This window comes from Coregonus lavaretus (genome assembly GCF_964263955.1).
Source record: "Coregonus lavaretus genome assembly, contig: HAP1_SCAFFOLD_2329, whole genome shotgun sequence".
Lineage (NCBI taxonomy): Eukaryota > Metazoa > Chordata > Actinopteri > Salmoniformes > Salmonidae > Coregonus > Coregonus lavaretus.
Genome location: NW_028160707.1, coordinates 22,696 through 39,468, shown reverse-complemented (window position 1 = coordinate 39,468; position 16,773 = coordinate 22,696). Strand labels below are relative to the sequence as shown.

The 16,773-nt window shown below is 45.6% G+C and overlaps 1 protein-coding gene and 1 pseudogene across 3 annotated transcripts; one reads left to right on the top strand and one right to left on the bottom strand.

Moving 5' to 3' along the window:
• The first annotated feature begins 114 nt into the window (after window positions 1-114).
• Window positions 115-3,846, top strand: LOC311121527 (methyl-CpG-binding domain protein 4-like; annotated as a pseudogene). The gene is made up of 8 exons: window positions 115-441; window positions 618-822; window positions 1,666-2,329; window positions 2,506-2,565; window positions 2,698-2,831; window positions 2,988-3,128; window positions 3,342-3,445; window positions 3,772-3,846. The product of its transcript is annotated as a methyl-CpG-binding domain protein 4-like (transcript).
• Window positions 3,847-8,919: 5,073 nt separating this feature from the next.
• Window positions 8,920-15,495, bottom strand: creld1b (cysteine-rich with EGF-like domains 1b). 2 transcript variants are annotated; one of them, XM_084196004.1, is made up of 12 exons: window positions 15,308-15,495; window positions 14,646-14,689; window positions 14,360-14,502; window positions 14,090-14,172; window positions 13,357-13,467; window positions 13,094-13,185; window positions 12,821-13,000; window positions 12,627-12,722; window positions 11,196-11,279; window positions 10,987-11,082; window positions 10,727-10,867; window positions 8,920-10,605 (listed from the first exon to the last, which is right to left on the bottom strand). In XM_084196004.1, exons 3-12 carry the CDS (start codon window positions 14,474-14,476, stop codon window positions 10,385-10,387), a joined length of 1,221 nt encoding a protein of 406 aa, XP_084052130.1. In that variant the 5' UTR covers window positions 14,477-14,502; window positions 14,646-14,689; window positions 15,308-15,495; the 3' UTR covers window positions 8,920-10,384. The 2 variants fall into 2 exon arrangements, with proteins under 2 accessions (XP_084052130.1, XP_084052131.1); XM_084196005.1 differs by having other exon boundaries at window positions 14,360-14,689; window positions 15,308-15,488.
• Window positions 15,496-16,773: the final 1,278 nt, after the last annotated feature.

The window sequence follows — 16,773 nt, the reverse complement described above, 5'->3', positions numbered from 1 at the left end:
TTCACATAACTTCACACAGCACAGCGGCAGAACTTCACACACTTCACACAGCACAGCGCCAGATACCATCACAGGCTGTGAGAGAGACAGCCCACTTTTGATAAACGTTGTGCTTCAGCTACTGACACCAACAACACCGTCACAACCAGGCTAAATAACACTGACCACAACACAGAGAACACCATCACTGACACACATTAACCCTGATGGAGACACAGACACTATGGCTGTTCCTGGTTCAGATATGGCGGTTAGGAAACAAGCTGGGTCTAATACAGAGATGGCCTGTGAGACTGATCCCATGGCAGCCAGGAGTCAGCTGACCAGACAGGAGGATGAGGAGTCATGCCAGCCTTCTAGAAAGCCACTGGGCTGAGAGATAGTGGTGAGGCAGAGGGAAAGCGGGAAGACTGCAGGCAAAATTGACATCTATATAACAACATTATTCAGATGTTTTCTTCTTCATCATATGCTCTCATTCTCAAGTCTTGTTTCAACATCACTGAAGTGTGTCTGTATCTTACTGTCAGGGCTATGGGCTAAGTGCATTGCAGAGTGAGATCATACAGTCGGATCAAGGATTCCACATGAGGTAACTGATCTGTCTGCCTCTGCAGTCCCCAGGGACAGAGGTTCCGGTCCAGGGCGTCTCTTCAAGCCTTCCTCCTTAAAGATGCCGTAGGGGAGCTACAGATAGACAACTTTGACGTCACCACAGCCAGGAGTGGCAGTGCAGCTGTGAACCCACTGCCCAGCCAGGAGAGACAGAGGAAGGGTCATCAGGAACACACACGTCACACCTCAGAGGTCACCGCTTCCTTGGTGTCAACATCACCAACAAACTACCATGGTCCAGGCACACCAAGACAGTCGTGAAGAGGGCACGACAAAGCCTATTCCCCCTCAGGAGACTGAAAAGATTTGGCATGGGGTCCTCAGATCAACAAAAGGTTATACAGCTGCACCATCGAGAGCATCCTGACTGGTTGCATCACTGCCTGGTATGGCAACTGCTCGGCCTCCGACCGCAAGGCACTACAGAGGGTAGTGCATACGGCCCAGTACATCACTGGGGCCAAGCTTCCTGCCATCCAGGACCTTTATACCAGGCGGTGTCAGAGGAAGGCCCTAAAAATGTTCAAGGACTCCAGCCACCCTAGTCATAGACTGTTCTCTCTGCTACCGCATGGCAAGTGGTACCGGAGCGCCAAGTCTAGGTCCAAAAGGCTTCTTAACAGCTTCTACCCCCAAGCCATAAGACTCCTGAACAGCTAATCATGGCTAACCTGAATATTTGCATTGTCCCCCCCCCCCACCCCCCACCCCCTATTTTACGCTGCTGCTACTCTCTGTTTACATGTACATATTACCTCAATTACCTCGACTAACCTGTGCCCCCTCACATTGACTCTGTACCGGTACCCCCTGTACTGGTACAGTTTTACTGCTGCTCATTTATCTTTATTTTATTTTGGGGGGGGGGGGGGGGGGGGGGGGGTAGATCACTGCTGCTCTTTAATTATTTTTATTTTTTTACTTATCTATTTTTTACTTAACACTTATTTTTCTTAAAACTGCATTGTTGGTTAAGGGCTTGTAAGTAAGCATTTCACTGTTGTATTCGGTGCATGTGGCAAATACAATTTGATTTGATTTGACAGGCAGGACACAGACAGGCAGGACAGAGGAGAATAAGGGTATAATATTACACCTTCCTCCAAATAACACAAAAAGAGCCTCTTTTGCAAAATCCTACGAGCAGAGAACCAGAGGCAGAGGAAAAGGCACTATGTCAACTTAGCAGACCCCTGACAGGCCTCCATTGGCCAGGGGAATCACAGACAGGCAGCTGGGAGAGGCACAGAAATTGGCCACCATCAGACACCAATGAGGACATTAAAGAGAGAAACATACAAGCCTCTGTGAGAAGGGGTGATGATGATGGTGATGACAATGAGACTGAGGGGCGTCTGCAGGCTGTGTCGGCGGTGCCAGTTGATGATGTCATACTTGAGAAGAGCCCCCAGAGGAGGCCAGGGCTGCTGAGAGAGAAGCTGGTCAGGCTGGCCCCGCCCACTGAGCTACAGGACGCTCTCATTGGTCGAGGAGAGCAGCTTCCTGTGCCACCGTTACTTGTCCCAGTCCTTAGGGTGCAGTCTGCTTCTGAGAGTGAGGGGCAGGCTGAGGGTGAGAGAGTGGGGGAGGGAAAGGGCGTGGGGAAGACTAAGGCAGTGGGGGATAGAGAGGCAGAGGTTGAATGATGAAGAGCTGCCATCATCTCCCCGGACCACTGGAGGGCGCTGTACACCACTGAAAGATTCCCAGAGCAGTATGTATGTGCATTGTGCTATGAGTTATGATGCATAATGTGCATTTACTATGATGCCTAGATAGAGAAAATGTTTTACATCTTCTTGGACCTAGTTTCAGTGTATTGACCAAGAGAATAACATGTTCAATGTGTGTAGTGATGCCTTAGGTGCCTGTTGTTCCTGTTCTGCACAGAACTATTTGGAGAGAAACGGAAGACCAGTCCTTATGTCAGCGGGAAGTCACTGAGAGATGGTCATAATTTAATAAATGTTTCAGCTTAACAGAACTTGCCATTCTTGGAGAGACATTTCTGTTTAATAAAAAATAGTGTTTCTTTGTTATCAAAACCCCTTTTTCTTATGTCTGGCGTCTGTCCCGACACAGGTCTGAGCTCCCCCAGGAGGAAAGCCTTCAGGAAGTGGACCCCTCTTCGCTCCCCCTTCCAGCTCGTGCAGGAGACCCTGTTCCATGACCCCTGGAAGTTCCTGGTGCCACCATCTTCCTCAACAAGACCAGTAGTGAGACACAAACACACATCTGCAAGGCTCAAACACAGACACACACACACGCACAAGGCTCGACCACACACAGACACTTTTCCAATCATTTTCTAACATCTACAATAAAAACATTGGCATTTTCTCGCACAGTCTCTGTCCTCTCATCCTTTCCAGGTAAGATGGCCATCCCAGTGTTGTGGCAGTCGTTTTAGCATTACCCATCAGCGGAGGAGACCCGGGGGGCCAGAGTGTCTGAGCTGCTGAGGCCCCTCGGCCTGTATGAACTCCAAGCCAAAATCATCATCAGGTTCTCTGGTGAGTCACTGTTCCCATCTCCACCTGTGGATCCTAGAGAGGATGAATGAAGTGTAGAATGCCTGCACAATGATTTCCCTCCTAGAAAGTGAAGTTTTAGTTTGAGTTGAAACGGGGTTGCCAACTAGGGTATCCTATCCTCTCTGCGTTAGAGGTGTGTTTTTATTTACCAGCAGCTGAGAAATAATGGATATGTGCATATCTCCCATGCAGATGAGGAGCTGACCAAGCTGTGGCGCTACCCTATAGAGCTGCATGGGATTGGGATGTACGGCAATGACTCCTACAGGATCTTCTGTGTAGAGGAGTGGAGACAGGTGAGTCCTAGTTCTCATAAGATGCCACAGAATATGTAGGTGAGTTTTAGGATAAATTGTTATGAACAGGAAAATGAGGAAGGTCCACACTCAGTATTTGCAGTGAAAGAAAGGAAAATCTCATAACAGATTACTTTTTGGTCTATGCATCACAAATACGAAAGAATCTACTATTAGATGTGTGTGCAAGGTTTTCAATTTTTCATTTCAGGATGAAATGCAAATATTTTATGCTAAGAAAGAATATTGGATGTAGGTCATGGATTTAGATATGGTTAACTTTGTGTGTACTGTATATGTGCGTGTGTGTCTGTGTGTTTACAGAGGTGAAACCCCAGGACCGTGAGCTGAACAAGTACCATGCCTGGTTGTGGGAGAACCAAGAGAGGTTGGGAATCTGAACTATGAGGAACTGCAATGTCACATTTTATCCCAACCTGTTTTATCAGTGGAAGAATGTTATATTTCTTAATTCATTAGCCTTATAACCTGGCTGACATACCGGTATCTCTCTTGGAAATTATCCAGAAATTAAGCTACTACTGATCCCATCTACTCTCAAGACTCAGTAGTAACATTCCACTGTCTGATCAGTAAAAAAGCAACTGTCACTCAACATGATTGTATTAAATAAATTGTTTAATCATGTTTTAAAAGCCTACTGACTAATTCTATTGAATTGGACTTTGATGTTGAGCCTCTGGAAATGCAACCGATAAATCAATCAAATGTATTTATAAAGCCCTTTTTACATCAACAGATGTCACAAAATGCTTATATAGAAACCCAGCCTAAAACCCCAAAGAGCAAGCAATGCAGATGTAGAAGCACGGTGGTTAGGAAAAACTCTCTAGAAAGGCAGAAACCTAGGAAGGAACCTAGAGAGGAACCAGGCTCTGAGGGGTGTCTAGTCCTCTTCTGGCTGTGCAGGTGGAGTTTATAAGAGTACATGGCCATTAAGGCTAGATTGTTCTTCAAGGTGTTCAAACATTCATAGATGACCAGCAGGGTCAAATAATAATCACAGTGTTATGGAGGGTGCAACAGGTCAGCACCTCAGGAGTAAATGTCAGAGGTTCAGAGGAGGTCGAGGCAGCAGGTGCAGTAGAGAGAGAGAGGGAGGGAAAGAGATGGTCGAAACAGCAGGTCCGGGATAAGGTAGCAGGTCTTGTGAACAGGTCAAGGTTCCATAGCCACAGGCAGAACAGCATAAACTGGATCAGCAGCAGGACCAGGTGGACTGGGGACGGGGACAGCAAGGAGTCGTCAGGCCAGATAGTCCTGGGGCATGGTCCTAGTGCTCAGGTCCTCCGGGAGGGGAGAGAGCGAGAGAGAGAGACGGGAGAATTACAGTGCATTCGGAAAGTATTCAGACCCCTTGAAGATTTCCACATTTTGTTACTTTACAGCCTTGTTCTAAAATTGATTAAATTATATTTTTTCCTCATCAATCTACACACAATACCCCATAATGACAAAGCGAAAACAGGTTTGTAGAATGTTTTGCACATTTATAAAAAGAAAAAACTGAAATACCTTATTTACATAAGTATTCAGACTCTTTGCTATGAGACTCGAAATTGAGCTCAGGTGCATCCTGTTTCAATTGATCATCCTTGAGTTGTTTCTATAACTTGATTAGAGTCCACCTGTGGTAAATTCAATTGATTTTCCCACAGTTGAAAGTGCATGTCAGAGCACAAACCAAGCCATGGAACCATCAATACTCTTCCTAAAGCTGGCCCCCAGCCAAACTGAGCAATCAGGGGAGAAGGACATTGGTCAGGGAGGTGACCAAGAACCTGATGGTCACTCTGACAGAGCTCCAGAGTTCCTCTGTGGAGATGGGAGAACCTTCCAGAAGGACAACCATCTCTGCAGCCCTCCACCAATCAGGCCTTTATGGTAGAGTGGCCAGACGGAAGCCACTCCTCAGTAAAAGGCACGTGACAGCCTGCTTGGAGTTTGCCAAAAGGCACCTAAAGGACTCTCAGACCATGAGAAACAAGATTCTCTGGTCTGATGAAACCAAGATTGAACTCTTTGGCCTGAATGCCAAGCGTCATGTCTGGAGGAAACCTGGCACCATCCCTACGGTGAAGCATGGTGGCAGCATCCTGCTGTGGGGATGTTTTCCAGCGGCAGGGACTGGAAGACTAGTCAGGATCGAGGGAAAGATGAACGGAGCAAAGTAGAAAACCTGCTCCAGAGCGCTCAGGACCTCAGACTGGGGCGAAGGTTCACCTTCCAACAGGACAATGACCCTAAGCAAACAGCCAGGACAATGCAGGAGTGGCTTCGGGACAAGTCTCTGAATGTCCTTGAGTGGCCCAGCCAGAGCCCAGACTTGAACCCGATCGAACATCTCTGGAGAGACCTGAAAATAGCTGTTCGGCGACGCTCCCCATCCAAGCTGACAGAGCTTGAGAGGATCTGCAGAGAAGAATGGGAGAAACTCACCGAATACAGGTGTGTCAAGCTTGTAGCGTCACACCCAAGAAGACTCGAGGCTGTAATTGCTGCCAAAGGTGCTTCAACAAAGTACTGAGTAAAGGGTCTGAATACTTAGGTAAATGTGATATTTCAGTTTTTGCTTTGTCATTATGGGGTATTGTGTGTAGATTGATGAGGATATATTTTTTAAATCCATTTTAGAATAAGGCTGTAACGTAACAAAATGTGGAAAAAGTCAAGGGGTCTGAATACTTTCCGAATGCACTGTAGAGGGAGCATACTTAAGTTCACACAGGACACCAGATAAGACAGGAGAATTTCACCAGATAGGACAGACTGACCCTAGCCCCCCGGCACAGACTATTGCAGCATAGATACTGGAGGCTGAGACAGGGGGGGTCGGGGGACACTGTGGCCCTGTCCGACGATTCCCCCGGACATGGCCAACCAGGCAGGATATAACCCCACCCACTTTGCCAAAGCACAGCCCCCACACCACCAGAGGGATATCAACAGACCACCAACTCACTACCCTGAGACAAGGTGGAGTATAGCCCACCAAGATCTCCCCCACCACACGAGCCCGAGGGGGCGCAAAACCGGACAGGAAGATGACGTCAGTGACTCAACCCACTCAAGTAGAGTATAGTAAAAAAAAGCCTGGCCCCTTTGATAAACCATGTCCCCTTTGTCTACTGGAGATTCATGTGTTCCTGTATTGGGTGTACTGAATAGTCTCCATCTATCTAGCTCTGGACAGCCATGCTCTGACAGTAACTCGTCCAGCCCTTGTTCACATGCTAATAAACTTTCTTCAATAGGGCACCGGTGCATTGAACCATTCTCGGCTCCAGCTTTCTCTCAGTCTGTACACGAGTAACCTGATTCCCAAGGCAACCATTGCCAGACCCAAGTGAGTGCATTTGTTTGTACTATTCCTATTTAAATCCAAGTTATCATAGTCTTGAAAGTAAATATTTGAAAAGGAAGTAGTTTGCATGTTTAATTAAACTTTACTGTTATGAAAAATTACTTATGTTATGACAATGACAGCTGTAAGAAGAGAGCTTAGTAGTGTGAAAGTTGACTGACCCTTTAGAAGTTTTACAATGTACAAGGACTGGACTCCACTGCTGGGGAAACCCAAGGCACAACCCTGTCTACGGAATGAAACTTTGTAAGAAAACAGCTTTGATGTTTTCAATGAATAGTTTACTATCAGTTTGAACTGTGCATGTTTGATTGTTTGAATGTTCAGTGTTTGTACTGTGCATGTTTGATTTATGTTTCTATTCATCACCACAGCTGCTGTTCGCCAGAATTCCACACCTGTCTGACAAAATCGCTACCTTATGGTCACTCCCCTGACATTGCCCATCATCTCACCTGCCTCTGCAGCACTGACAGTCAGCCAGGTGTGCAATGACACTAAGATACAGCAAATGCAAGTGTTTTATTTTAACCTGCCTTTGTGTGAAAGCTTCCTATCTGGCTGGCAATCTTTCCCCAGACAGGACCCCAACCTCCTCTGGTCCGTAGGCGGACATTCAGCCTGGATACCCTTGCTGTGCATCACCACAACCACCAGAGGGCACTGGTCATGCAGAGAAAGGAACACTACAGGGGAGTCTGCCCAGTAGTAAAACATAAGCCCTGATGCCAGTCTGTTTCTGCGTTGTGTGACACTTGGGAGTCTAAAAAACTACATGATACTGATAATATGAAAATGCACATTTCTGCCTAACAATAAATGTTTCTCTGGGGCTTTGTTATCACCAAGTGTCGCAGAAGCCATTCTACGGATCCTGCACTGAGAGAGCAGAGTACAGGTAAAAGCATCCTCTTTCCTTTCCCTCCTAGACCTAGGTGGGCTTCTGTCATATTGTTTATGTATCTCTCCGTCTCTCTGTTTTCCAGGAAGGAGGTATGTGAGCAGCTGAAGAGAAAGATAGAGGAGAAGAGTGCAGGGCTGATGCTGCAGCTACCCTATACCAGGACGGTTGCTGCTCAATATGCAATATGTGACTAGAATTGTAAACCACGCCAACTTTCCGGGACATAGACATGTCTTTTATGGGCAGAAAGCTTAAATTATTGTTAATCTAACTGCAGTGTCCAAGTTACAGTAGCTATTACAGCAAAAAAAACTATTGTTTTGAGGATAGTGCACAACAACAAAACACTTTTGTCACGGCAACTGGTTTGATACATTCACCTCTGAAGGTAAATAATGTACTTACATTCAGTAATCTTGCTCTGATTTGTCATCCTGAGGGTCCCAGATATAAAATGTAGCATAGTTTTGTTTGATAAAATCAATTTTTATATTCAAATGTAGGAACTGGGTTCTACAGTTTCATCCCCCCCCCAGCCATCTAGATGTGTGAAGGTTAGTGTATTTTCTGTAGGGATGTTTATTAGCATTTTTGTATGTTCTCTATAGTTATGTACTTGAAAATGTAGAAATTGACCAATTCGGAAAATTTGGGAAAACTCCTGCCAGACTTGATACAAAATATTGTGTAGTACTGTAATTCTTCACTGGATCAGTCTGAAACTTTGCACACACAATGCTGCCATCTTGTGGACAGAATCTAAATTACACCTAGATTCCTACATCACTGTCTGGCCTCTCTCTTGCATTTCAAAGATGCAACAAAAGTAATAGAAAACGCATGTTTTTTTTGTTTCTATTATCTCTTACCAGATCTAATGTGTTATATTCTCCTACATTAATTTCACATTTCCACAAACTTCAAAGTGTTTCCTTTCAAATGGTTCAAATAATATGCATATCCTTGCTTCAGGTCCTGAGCTACAGGCATGTCATTTTAGGCAAACATTTCAAAAAAGGGTACGATCCTTAAAAGGTGTTAATCTATGGTCTCCATACAACGTCAGTATTTTAGTAATGTCTTCAGCAATGAGCAGCATGAGTTCGAATTCAATTGCTTTCAACAGCATGTCAAAATAAAATGGTAAAAGAGGTTATTATAAAGTTAAAATAGAACACTGGAAACTCAGAATTCTTCCTTTTTAATACTGGTCATAATGCAAAGAACTGCAGTTGAAACGTAGGTCTAACACACTGCTAAGCGTGCTAGATCTAGTAGCTACTCAGGATGAGGGTGGAACAATGTGGAGGGATATGATTGATCAGATATAATTTAGTTGCTTCAACTGCAAATGTTGACACTTCTGATAAAATACACTTCTGTATTTCATTGTACAGCACTCCATATTACCTGGTACTGATCAAACTCGATGTATCACACATATCAAACAGATAAATAAAAATCATCAAAAACAACTATTGCAAAACATGGGTGACATCTTCAATAGGACTGCAGTATTTTACTCTCTCACACACACATTGCTTAGGCAGTAGGTTTAGGGGGTGGTGAAGCAGTAGTGATTATCCTTGTATCCTGGTTGTACAGTTTAAAGGGGAAACAAGCAGCTCTATAAAGTTCAGTCTTCCATGCCAATCAGAGGATAATACATACAGTATCGCCTTTCTCAGATCCTTTTCTCATGCATTCATACAGCAAGAATCTGTCTGTGCAAAAACCCAGATAAATACAGTCATAATAGGAACAGGATTATAAATAAACAGTGTTTTAACATTGGACGGAATTCAACTGGCGCAACAGGATACATCAGTCCTTTCCTAAACAAGTCCACAAGTCTTCAGTGCTTCAGTGCAAAGACCATCCCATCTCACCCTCCATCTCCCATCACCACGGGAACACCCTCTGTTCCTCAGTAAAAGGTGAAATGATGAACAGGAGATGCTGATGGGGTAAGGGGTGCCTAAGAAGTTTGATTTGCGATTAGTGGAAATGGACAGACATTTACATTTCAGTCATTTAGCAAACGCTCCTATCCAGAGCAACTTACAGGAGCAATTAGGGTTAAGTGCCTTGCTCAAGGGCACCGACAGATTTTTCACCTAGTCGGCTCGAGAATTCAAACCCACGACCTGGTTTTCAACCATACATCATTTTGGAGCAACATTTTGGCCAGTGGAAGATACAAATGCATAATAACTTGGTAACAATCAGTAGTGGTCTTATCCCCACTCCGTCCCATTCCTACACCCGAGTCGAGGCAAGAGGCTTGGGTTTTGTCTCCCATATCAGTGCAGACAGACACTCCAGTCTCCTTAGTGTCTCTCAGTGTTTTTGGATCAAGTAGTACCTGGTCTTCTTCTATATTCACTCCACTGAGCTCTCTAATTCACCTCCCTCTAACATCTGGAAATTTTATATTCCAGAAGACCCACAATAATCCCAAACCCTTTCAAGGCATCCTTTAGGACCTCTTTTCCCCCACCCTAACCCCTACCACCCCAAAGTAGTACAGTACATCCCTGATTGGCTAGCATTCCTGTAGCCGTCCCGCCCCCTCTGAGTCTTTGTCGCTCGCATTGGCTTGCACTCAATGAGTTCCTTCCTCTTTCCTGTATCCCTGGCTCCTGATAGGCTAGCGTCCCTTCAGGAAGCCGTCCAGCATGCGATCGCCCTTCTCTGACAGCCAGTATCCGGCCATGGCGGCCACGCCCCCGATGAAAATGGCGGTGAAGACCATGTCGCCCTTAGCGGCAAGCGTTGCTAGGGCACAGATGACCACGCCAAAGAACATCTGCTGCAGGACCAGGACCTCGTCATCAGTCATGTCATCAAACAGACCCTTCTCTGGACCACCTGATGGGGAGGGGGGGGAGAGAGAGAGAGAGAGAGAGAGAGAGAGAGAGAGAGAGAGAGAGAGATGCTGTGGAGTGTGCCAAGTAGAGAGAACTATCAAGTGTGTGCGCACGCGTCTTACTGTGAGGCTGGTTCTCCACACAGATGCTGTCCCTGCGGATGAAGCCATCAGCACATTCACAGCGGAAGGAGCCCTCCTCATTGAAACATGCCTCATTCAGCCCTGGACACGCTATCACCCTCTCACTACACTCATCGACATCTAGGAGGGAGCGAGAGAAGACTGCTTTAACAAAAGATTCATCTGATTGGCCAAACCATCTATAGACTAGTAAAGAGAACCACACAGACACAAATTAAAACACAGCCGGGTTCCCTCACCAAGACATTTGGCTCCTCTGAGCTTGTATCCCCTAGCACATTTCTTACAGCGGGCAGGACCACTGCCCATACAGCCCACACATGCCTGGTCACAGCCTGGCACAGAGGAGAGAGAACAGAGGTTAGGGTCAGAACATAGGTCTTCTAACAACACAAACAGTCATTACTCTGTTACTAGCAGATAGTAGAGGGAGAGCCTACTAAAGTACCTCTGCACTCGTACGATCCATCTGTGTTGTGGCAATATGTGTTGGAGGGACATCGAGCCAGCTCTGTGCCACACTCATCAGTGTCTGGAAACAACATGCACAACAGGAGTTAAACACTGTAGTAGGGATTTTCAAGGTGAATAAAAGGAGGGGGGCAATGCAAATAGTCTGGGTAGCCATTTTATTAGATATTCAGGAGTCTTATAGCTTGGGGGTAGAAGCTGTTTTGAAGCCTCTTGGACCTAGCCCCAGGTACCGCTTGCTGTGCGGTAGCAGAGAGAACAGTCTATGACTAGGGTGGCTGGAGTCTTTGACAATTTTTAGGGACTTCCTCTGACACCGCCTGGTATAGAGGTCCTGGATGGCAGGAAGCTTGGCCCCAGTAATGTACTGGGCCATACACACTACCCTCTGTAGTGCCTTGCGGTCGGAGGTCGAACAGTTGCCATACCTTTGTAGTCTGTAATAGTTTACAAGCCCTGCCACATCCAACGAGCGTCGGAGCCGGTGTAGTACGATTCGATCTTAGTCCTGTATTGATGCTTTGCCTGTTCGATGGTTTGTCGGAGGGCATAGCGGGATTTCTTATGAGCTTCCCGCTCCTTGAAAGTGGCAGCTCTACCCTTTAGCTCAGTGTGGATGTTGCCTGTAATCCATGGCTTCTGGTTGGGGTATGTGCGTACAGTCACTGTGGGGACGACGTCATCGATGCACTTATTGATGAAGCCAGTGACTGATTTGGTGTACTCAATGCCATCGGAAGAATCCCGGAACATATTCCAGTCTGTGCTAGCAAAACAGTCCTGTAGCTAAGCATCTGCTTCATCTGACCACTTTTTTATTGACCGAGTCACTGGTGCTTCCTGCTTTAGTTTTTGCTTATAAGCAGGAATCAGGAGGATAGAATTATGGTCAGATTTGCCAAATGGAGGGCGAGGGAGAGCTTTGTGTGTGGTGAGCTCTGTGTGTGGGGTAAAGGTGGTCTAGAGTTTTTTTCCCCTCTGGTTGCACATTTAACATGCTGGTAGAAATGAGGTAAAACGGATTTAAGTTTCCCTGCATTAAAGTCCCCGGCCACTAGGAGCGCCGCCTCTGGATGAGCATTTTCCTGTTTGCTTATGGCCGTATACAGTTCATTGAGTGCGGTCTTAGCGCCAGCATCGGTTTGTGGTGGTAAATAGACAACCCGGTGGTAAATAGACAGCTACGAAGAATATAGATGAAAACTCTCTTGGTAGATAGTGTGGTCTACAGCTTATCATGAGATACTCTACCACAGGCGAGTGTCACAAAGCATTGTGTTAATTATTCTTAACTGAATATGAACTTTATTCATCTTAAATTTCCCCATTACAAACACAGATACAGAGTAAGAAAACTAACGGAAGACACGCGCTCTCTCAAATACACATACAAAGGCCAAATACTCACCAACACACTTGTTGTCATGGAGGATCCACCCAGGTTTGCAGTCCACACATTTGTAGTCCTCTGGCCCTGAGCATTTTTTACAGGAGTGGTAGCACGCTACAGACATCACACACAGAGGATAAATTATTGGTCTGTGAACCTTCTATATGAGATTGGTTGATGATCAGACAGGCAAAACTGTTTCTAATGGGTACCTGCACAGGCTGGTGTGCTGTGATTGGAGCTCTTCTCTCTGTAGTAGCCGTCTGCACAGCTCTGACACAGCTGACCAAAGTACCCCGGATCACACACGCACTCTCCATCTCCCAGACGTGTGCCCTCTCCCTCACAGCGACCCAGACCACCACACACACCTCCAGGACCAGACAGACACTCTGCAGCACAACAACACACAGGGTTAATAACGTGACAACAGAGAGAGAACTATAGAGAGAACTATCGTGTGTTTGTGTGTGTGTGTTCAGTACCTTTGCAGTCTGGTCCAAAGCGTCCCGGGGGACAGCAGAGTCGGAGTTCCTCTATACACAGCCAGTCAAATAGATCTGGAGCCTCCTGCTGCCTACACACAGAGACAATCACAAGGTCAGTAATGAGAGGGGAAGGACACACACACACACACACAAACAATATAATACACAGGTGTGTAAATACAACAGTAGAAAAAATACTGGTTATACATGCAATACATGTACCACATTTACATGATCATCAGATACACACACACACATACCGGTGGAACCACCATGTCTCCACTTGGTCCTCTATCTGCTCCAGCAGTTTGTTACAGTCAAAGTCAGATTTCTCACATGCTGCCTCCACTATCTCCAGCAGCCTGGTCTCACTGAGAACGAGGAGGAGAGGATACGTGAGTAATGTAGAACACTTCACTAGAGAACAGAGAAAACAAATACACCCTCCTATTCTCCATTATGCACTCTAGGAGGATCTCAGACACACACTCACTCACAAAGTGTGGCCTAGTTTTGAGAGGCTGTCATACTGTGTAAGGACATAGGGGGTGTAGAGCCCTAGTCTTGTCAGTACTGTTCTGGTTCAGCATTGCCTTGGCTCAGTCATGAGGAGTCCGATGCATGGGCCCCGTGTAGCTCAGTTGGTAGAGCATGGCGCTTGCAAGGCCAGGGTTGTGGGTTCGTATCCCACGGGGGGCCAGTATGAAAATGTATGCACTCACTAACTGTAAGTCGCTCTGGATAAGAGCGTCTGCTAAATGACTAAAATGTAAATGTAATGTCAGAGGCATCAGGTAACAAGCCTTTATAGCGACACAATAAAGGTGCATTGGCCATTCAACAACATGCTAAGGCTTGTCAGGGATTAGCCGGCCTTGTGGACTTGCCTCTACGTAAACACAGATGTTAGACTGCAGGTCCTAAAGACTGCAGGTCCTAAAGACCGCAAATTTGTGGAGATTCTAGTGACAGGCCTAGTGGGGCCATAAGTACCTGCGAGCATATTTAGCCAGCTTCTCCTCCTCCCAAGCAGTGTTCCCACCCCCAAAGTTTTTATTGGATGTTTTCTCCAGGCCCTGGGGAAAACAAAAAAACAAAGACCACCAGGTTTAGCCAGAAACAGAACAGCAAGAAGAGTAAAAAGGCAGCTACTGACCGAGACAGAAGCAGATACCAATAGATACAAATATGACAATATGACCGACAAACTAATCAACAGACTGAGGGAATGGGAATGAGCGAGAGAAAGAGAGAGACTCCTACCTTGATGAAGCTGTCAGTGAGTTTGCGGCAGGTCTGACATGGTGCAGTCTGTACTCGTACCACAGACAGCACAGAGAAGAGCACCAGGGCAGGGAGCAGGGGCCACGACCACCACATGGCTTGGACTACCTACCACTCAGCCACTGAGGACAGAGACAGGGGATTCAGATAGAGTAGGATCAAGTTGTCCCTAACTACTGATACACAGTCAGATATTTCTTCATAACAGTGGTTATGGTCACGGTTTGTCACTGTATCTTTCAATCAACTTAGTCATTTATCATACTTTGAGAACTGCGGTGTATCATGCTGGACAGCAGGATTAAATGTCTGTGAAAAGAGGATGAGTTATATCAGTGTTTCATTAAATAATGCAGAGCCACTGACTTCCTGTATCTCTCACATAGTCATAATGTTTATTGCCAAATCCAAACCTAGTTGGATCCTGTTAAGGATAAGCCTAATGATGATTATGCTCCTTTGCCTCTGCTCCCTGGCAAAAAAACATAGCTAGTTCAATTCTTAGCTAGCTAGGTATGGAGCTCACTAACATTGTTGCCTTGACTGAGCTATCTAGGCTGTGGTCCAAAGAAGATCATCATCATTCTGAATAGCATCTTCAGAATCATTCAGACTGGCTAGTGTGGTCAGCTAACGTTAGCTAGCTACTGTACGGTCCCGATGGCAAATCAGGTAACCCTCCATCAGGTCAGTACAAGTAATATGACATGATTATCCATCTCAAACGTCATCAAAACAACCTCTGCTGGCTATTTCTTCTTGTCTATAGCTACATTGCATGGCAGCAAATTGACTGTGCTAATTAGTTAGCTAGCCAGCTAACGCACTGTTATGGCAATTCAGCTAGCTATCTAGCTGGATTGCTAATGTTAGCTACCCAGCTAACGCTAGCTAGCTTCCAATAAATTATGCTGCACTGCATCCTACCTTCAGCTTGCTACAAACTCTCAGCAGCTTGTAGGCAATAGACTGGAGCGTCCTCAGCACCTTAATACAATTCCACGGTCTTTCACCAGTTTAGTTCTTCAACCGTGCCATTCATTGACCAGCCACCTTATTTAGTTTTCTGACCGGTGCTGATGCAGTGGTTCTAGTCGCTTCTTCTTCCCAGACTCTTTTTAGCGGAGCCGCAGCTGGCAGGATACCGCCCAATCCCACTGGGACTTCAGTCTTCAACCAATCATTACCTGCCGAGTACGAAGAAGGGCTTGTCTTGTTCTTAAAGAACATGAATAGGTCATTTGCCCTGATAGACTTTGTCAGACAGCAAAATCATTCAAGATTAGAATCACTGCAAATAAAAAATGTGTAACATATCAACATTGTCAACAAACGCACAGTACAAAAATTACACAGAAAAATGAATCAAACCACTGTAGACCTATTACTGATGATGGATAGCCCAGTCACGACATAGTACTGCACCACAACATAATACACAAATATATAACATTTTATACAATTAACCAACCACTTAGTAAAAAAAAAACGTTTACAAATTAACCATATCACATTTTGAAACGAAGATAACGGTTGAGTAGAACAATGTCACCCATTTACATTTCAGGGATGAACACCAAATCAAATCACACTTTATTGGTCCCATACACATATTTTGCAGATGTTATCGCAGGTGCAGTGAAATGTTTATGTTTCTAGCTCCAACAGTGCAGTATACCTAACAATACAAAACAATACACACAAATCCCCCCCCCTTTTCCAACAGTCTTGAAGGAGTTCCCACATATGCTGAGTACCTGTTGGCTGCTTTTCCTTCACTCTGAGGTCCAACTCATCCCAAACCATCTCAATTGGGTTGAGGTCCGGTGATTGTGGAGACCAGGTCATCTGATGCAGCACTCCATCACTCTCCTTCTTGGTCAAATAGCCCTTACACAGCCTGTATGTGTGTTGGGTCATTGTCCTGTTGAAAAACAAATGATAGTCCCACTAAGCGCAAGCCAGATGGGATGGCGTATCGCTGCAGAATGCTGTGGTAGCCATGCTGGTTAAGTGTGCCTTGAATTCTAAATAAATCACAGACAGTGTCACCAGCAAAGCACCCCCACACCATCACACCTCCTCCTCCATGCTTCACGGTGGGAACCACACATGCGGAGATAATCCGTTCACCTACTCTGCGTCTCACAAAGACACGGCGGTTGGAACCAAAAATCTCAAATCTTTACTCATCAGACCAAACGACAGATTTCAACCAGTCTAATGTCCATTGCTCCTGTTTCTTGGCCCAAGCAAGTCTCTTCTTATTATTGGTGTCCTTTAGTAGTGGTTCCTTTGCAGCAATTCGACCATGAAGGCCTGATTCACGCAGTCTCATCTGAACAGTTGATGTTGAGATGGGTCTGTTACTTGAACTCTGTGAAGCATTTATT

Bases quoted from the DNA above. Each gene is read 5' to 3' on its own strand.
- creld1b (XM_084196004.1), bottom strand. From the start codon at position 14,476: ATGTGGTGGTCGTGGCCCCTGCTCCCTGCCCTGGTGCTCTTCTCTGTG. The intron at 13,001-13,093 runs GTACTGAACACA...GTTGTGCTGCAG, and splicing joins CTTTGGACCAGACTGCAAAG to AGTGTCTGTCTGGTCCTGGA. The intron at 11,083-11,195 runs GTACTTTAGTAG...CCTCTGTGCCAG, and splicing joins TGGATCGTACGAGTGCAGAG to GCTGTGACCAGGCATGTGTG.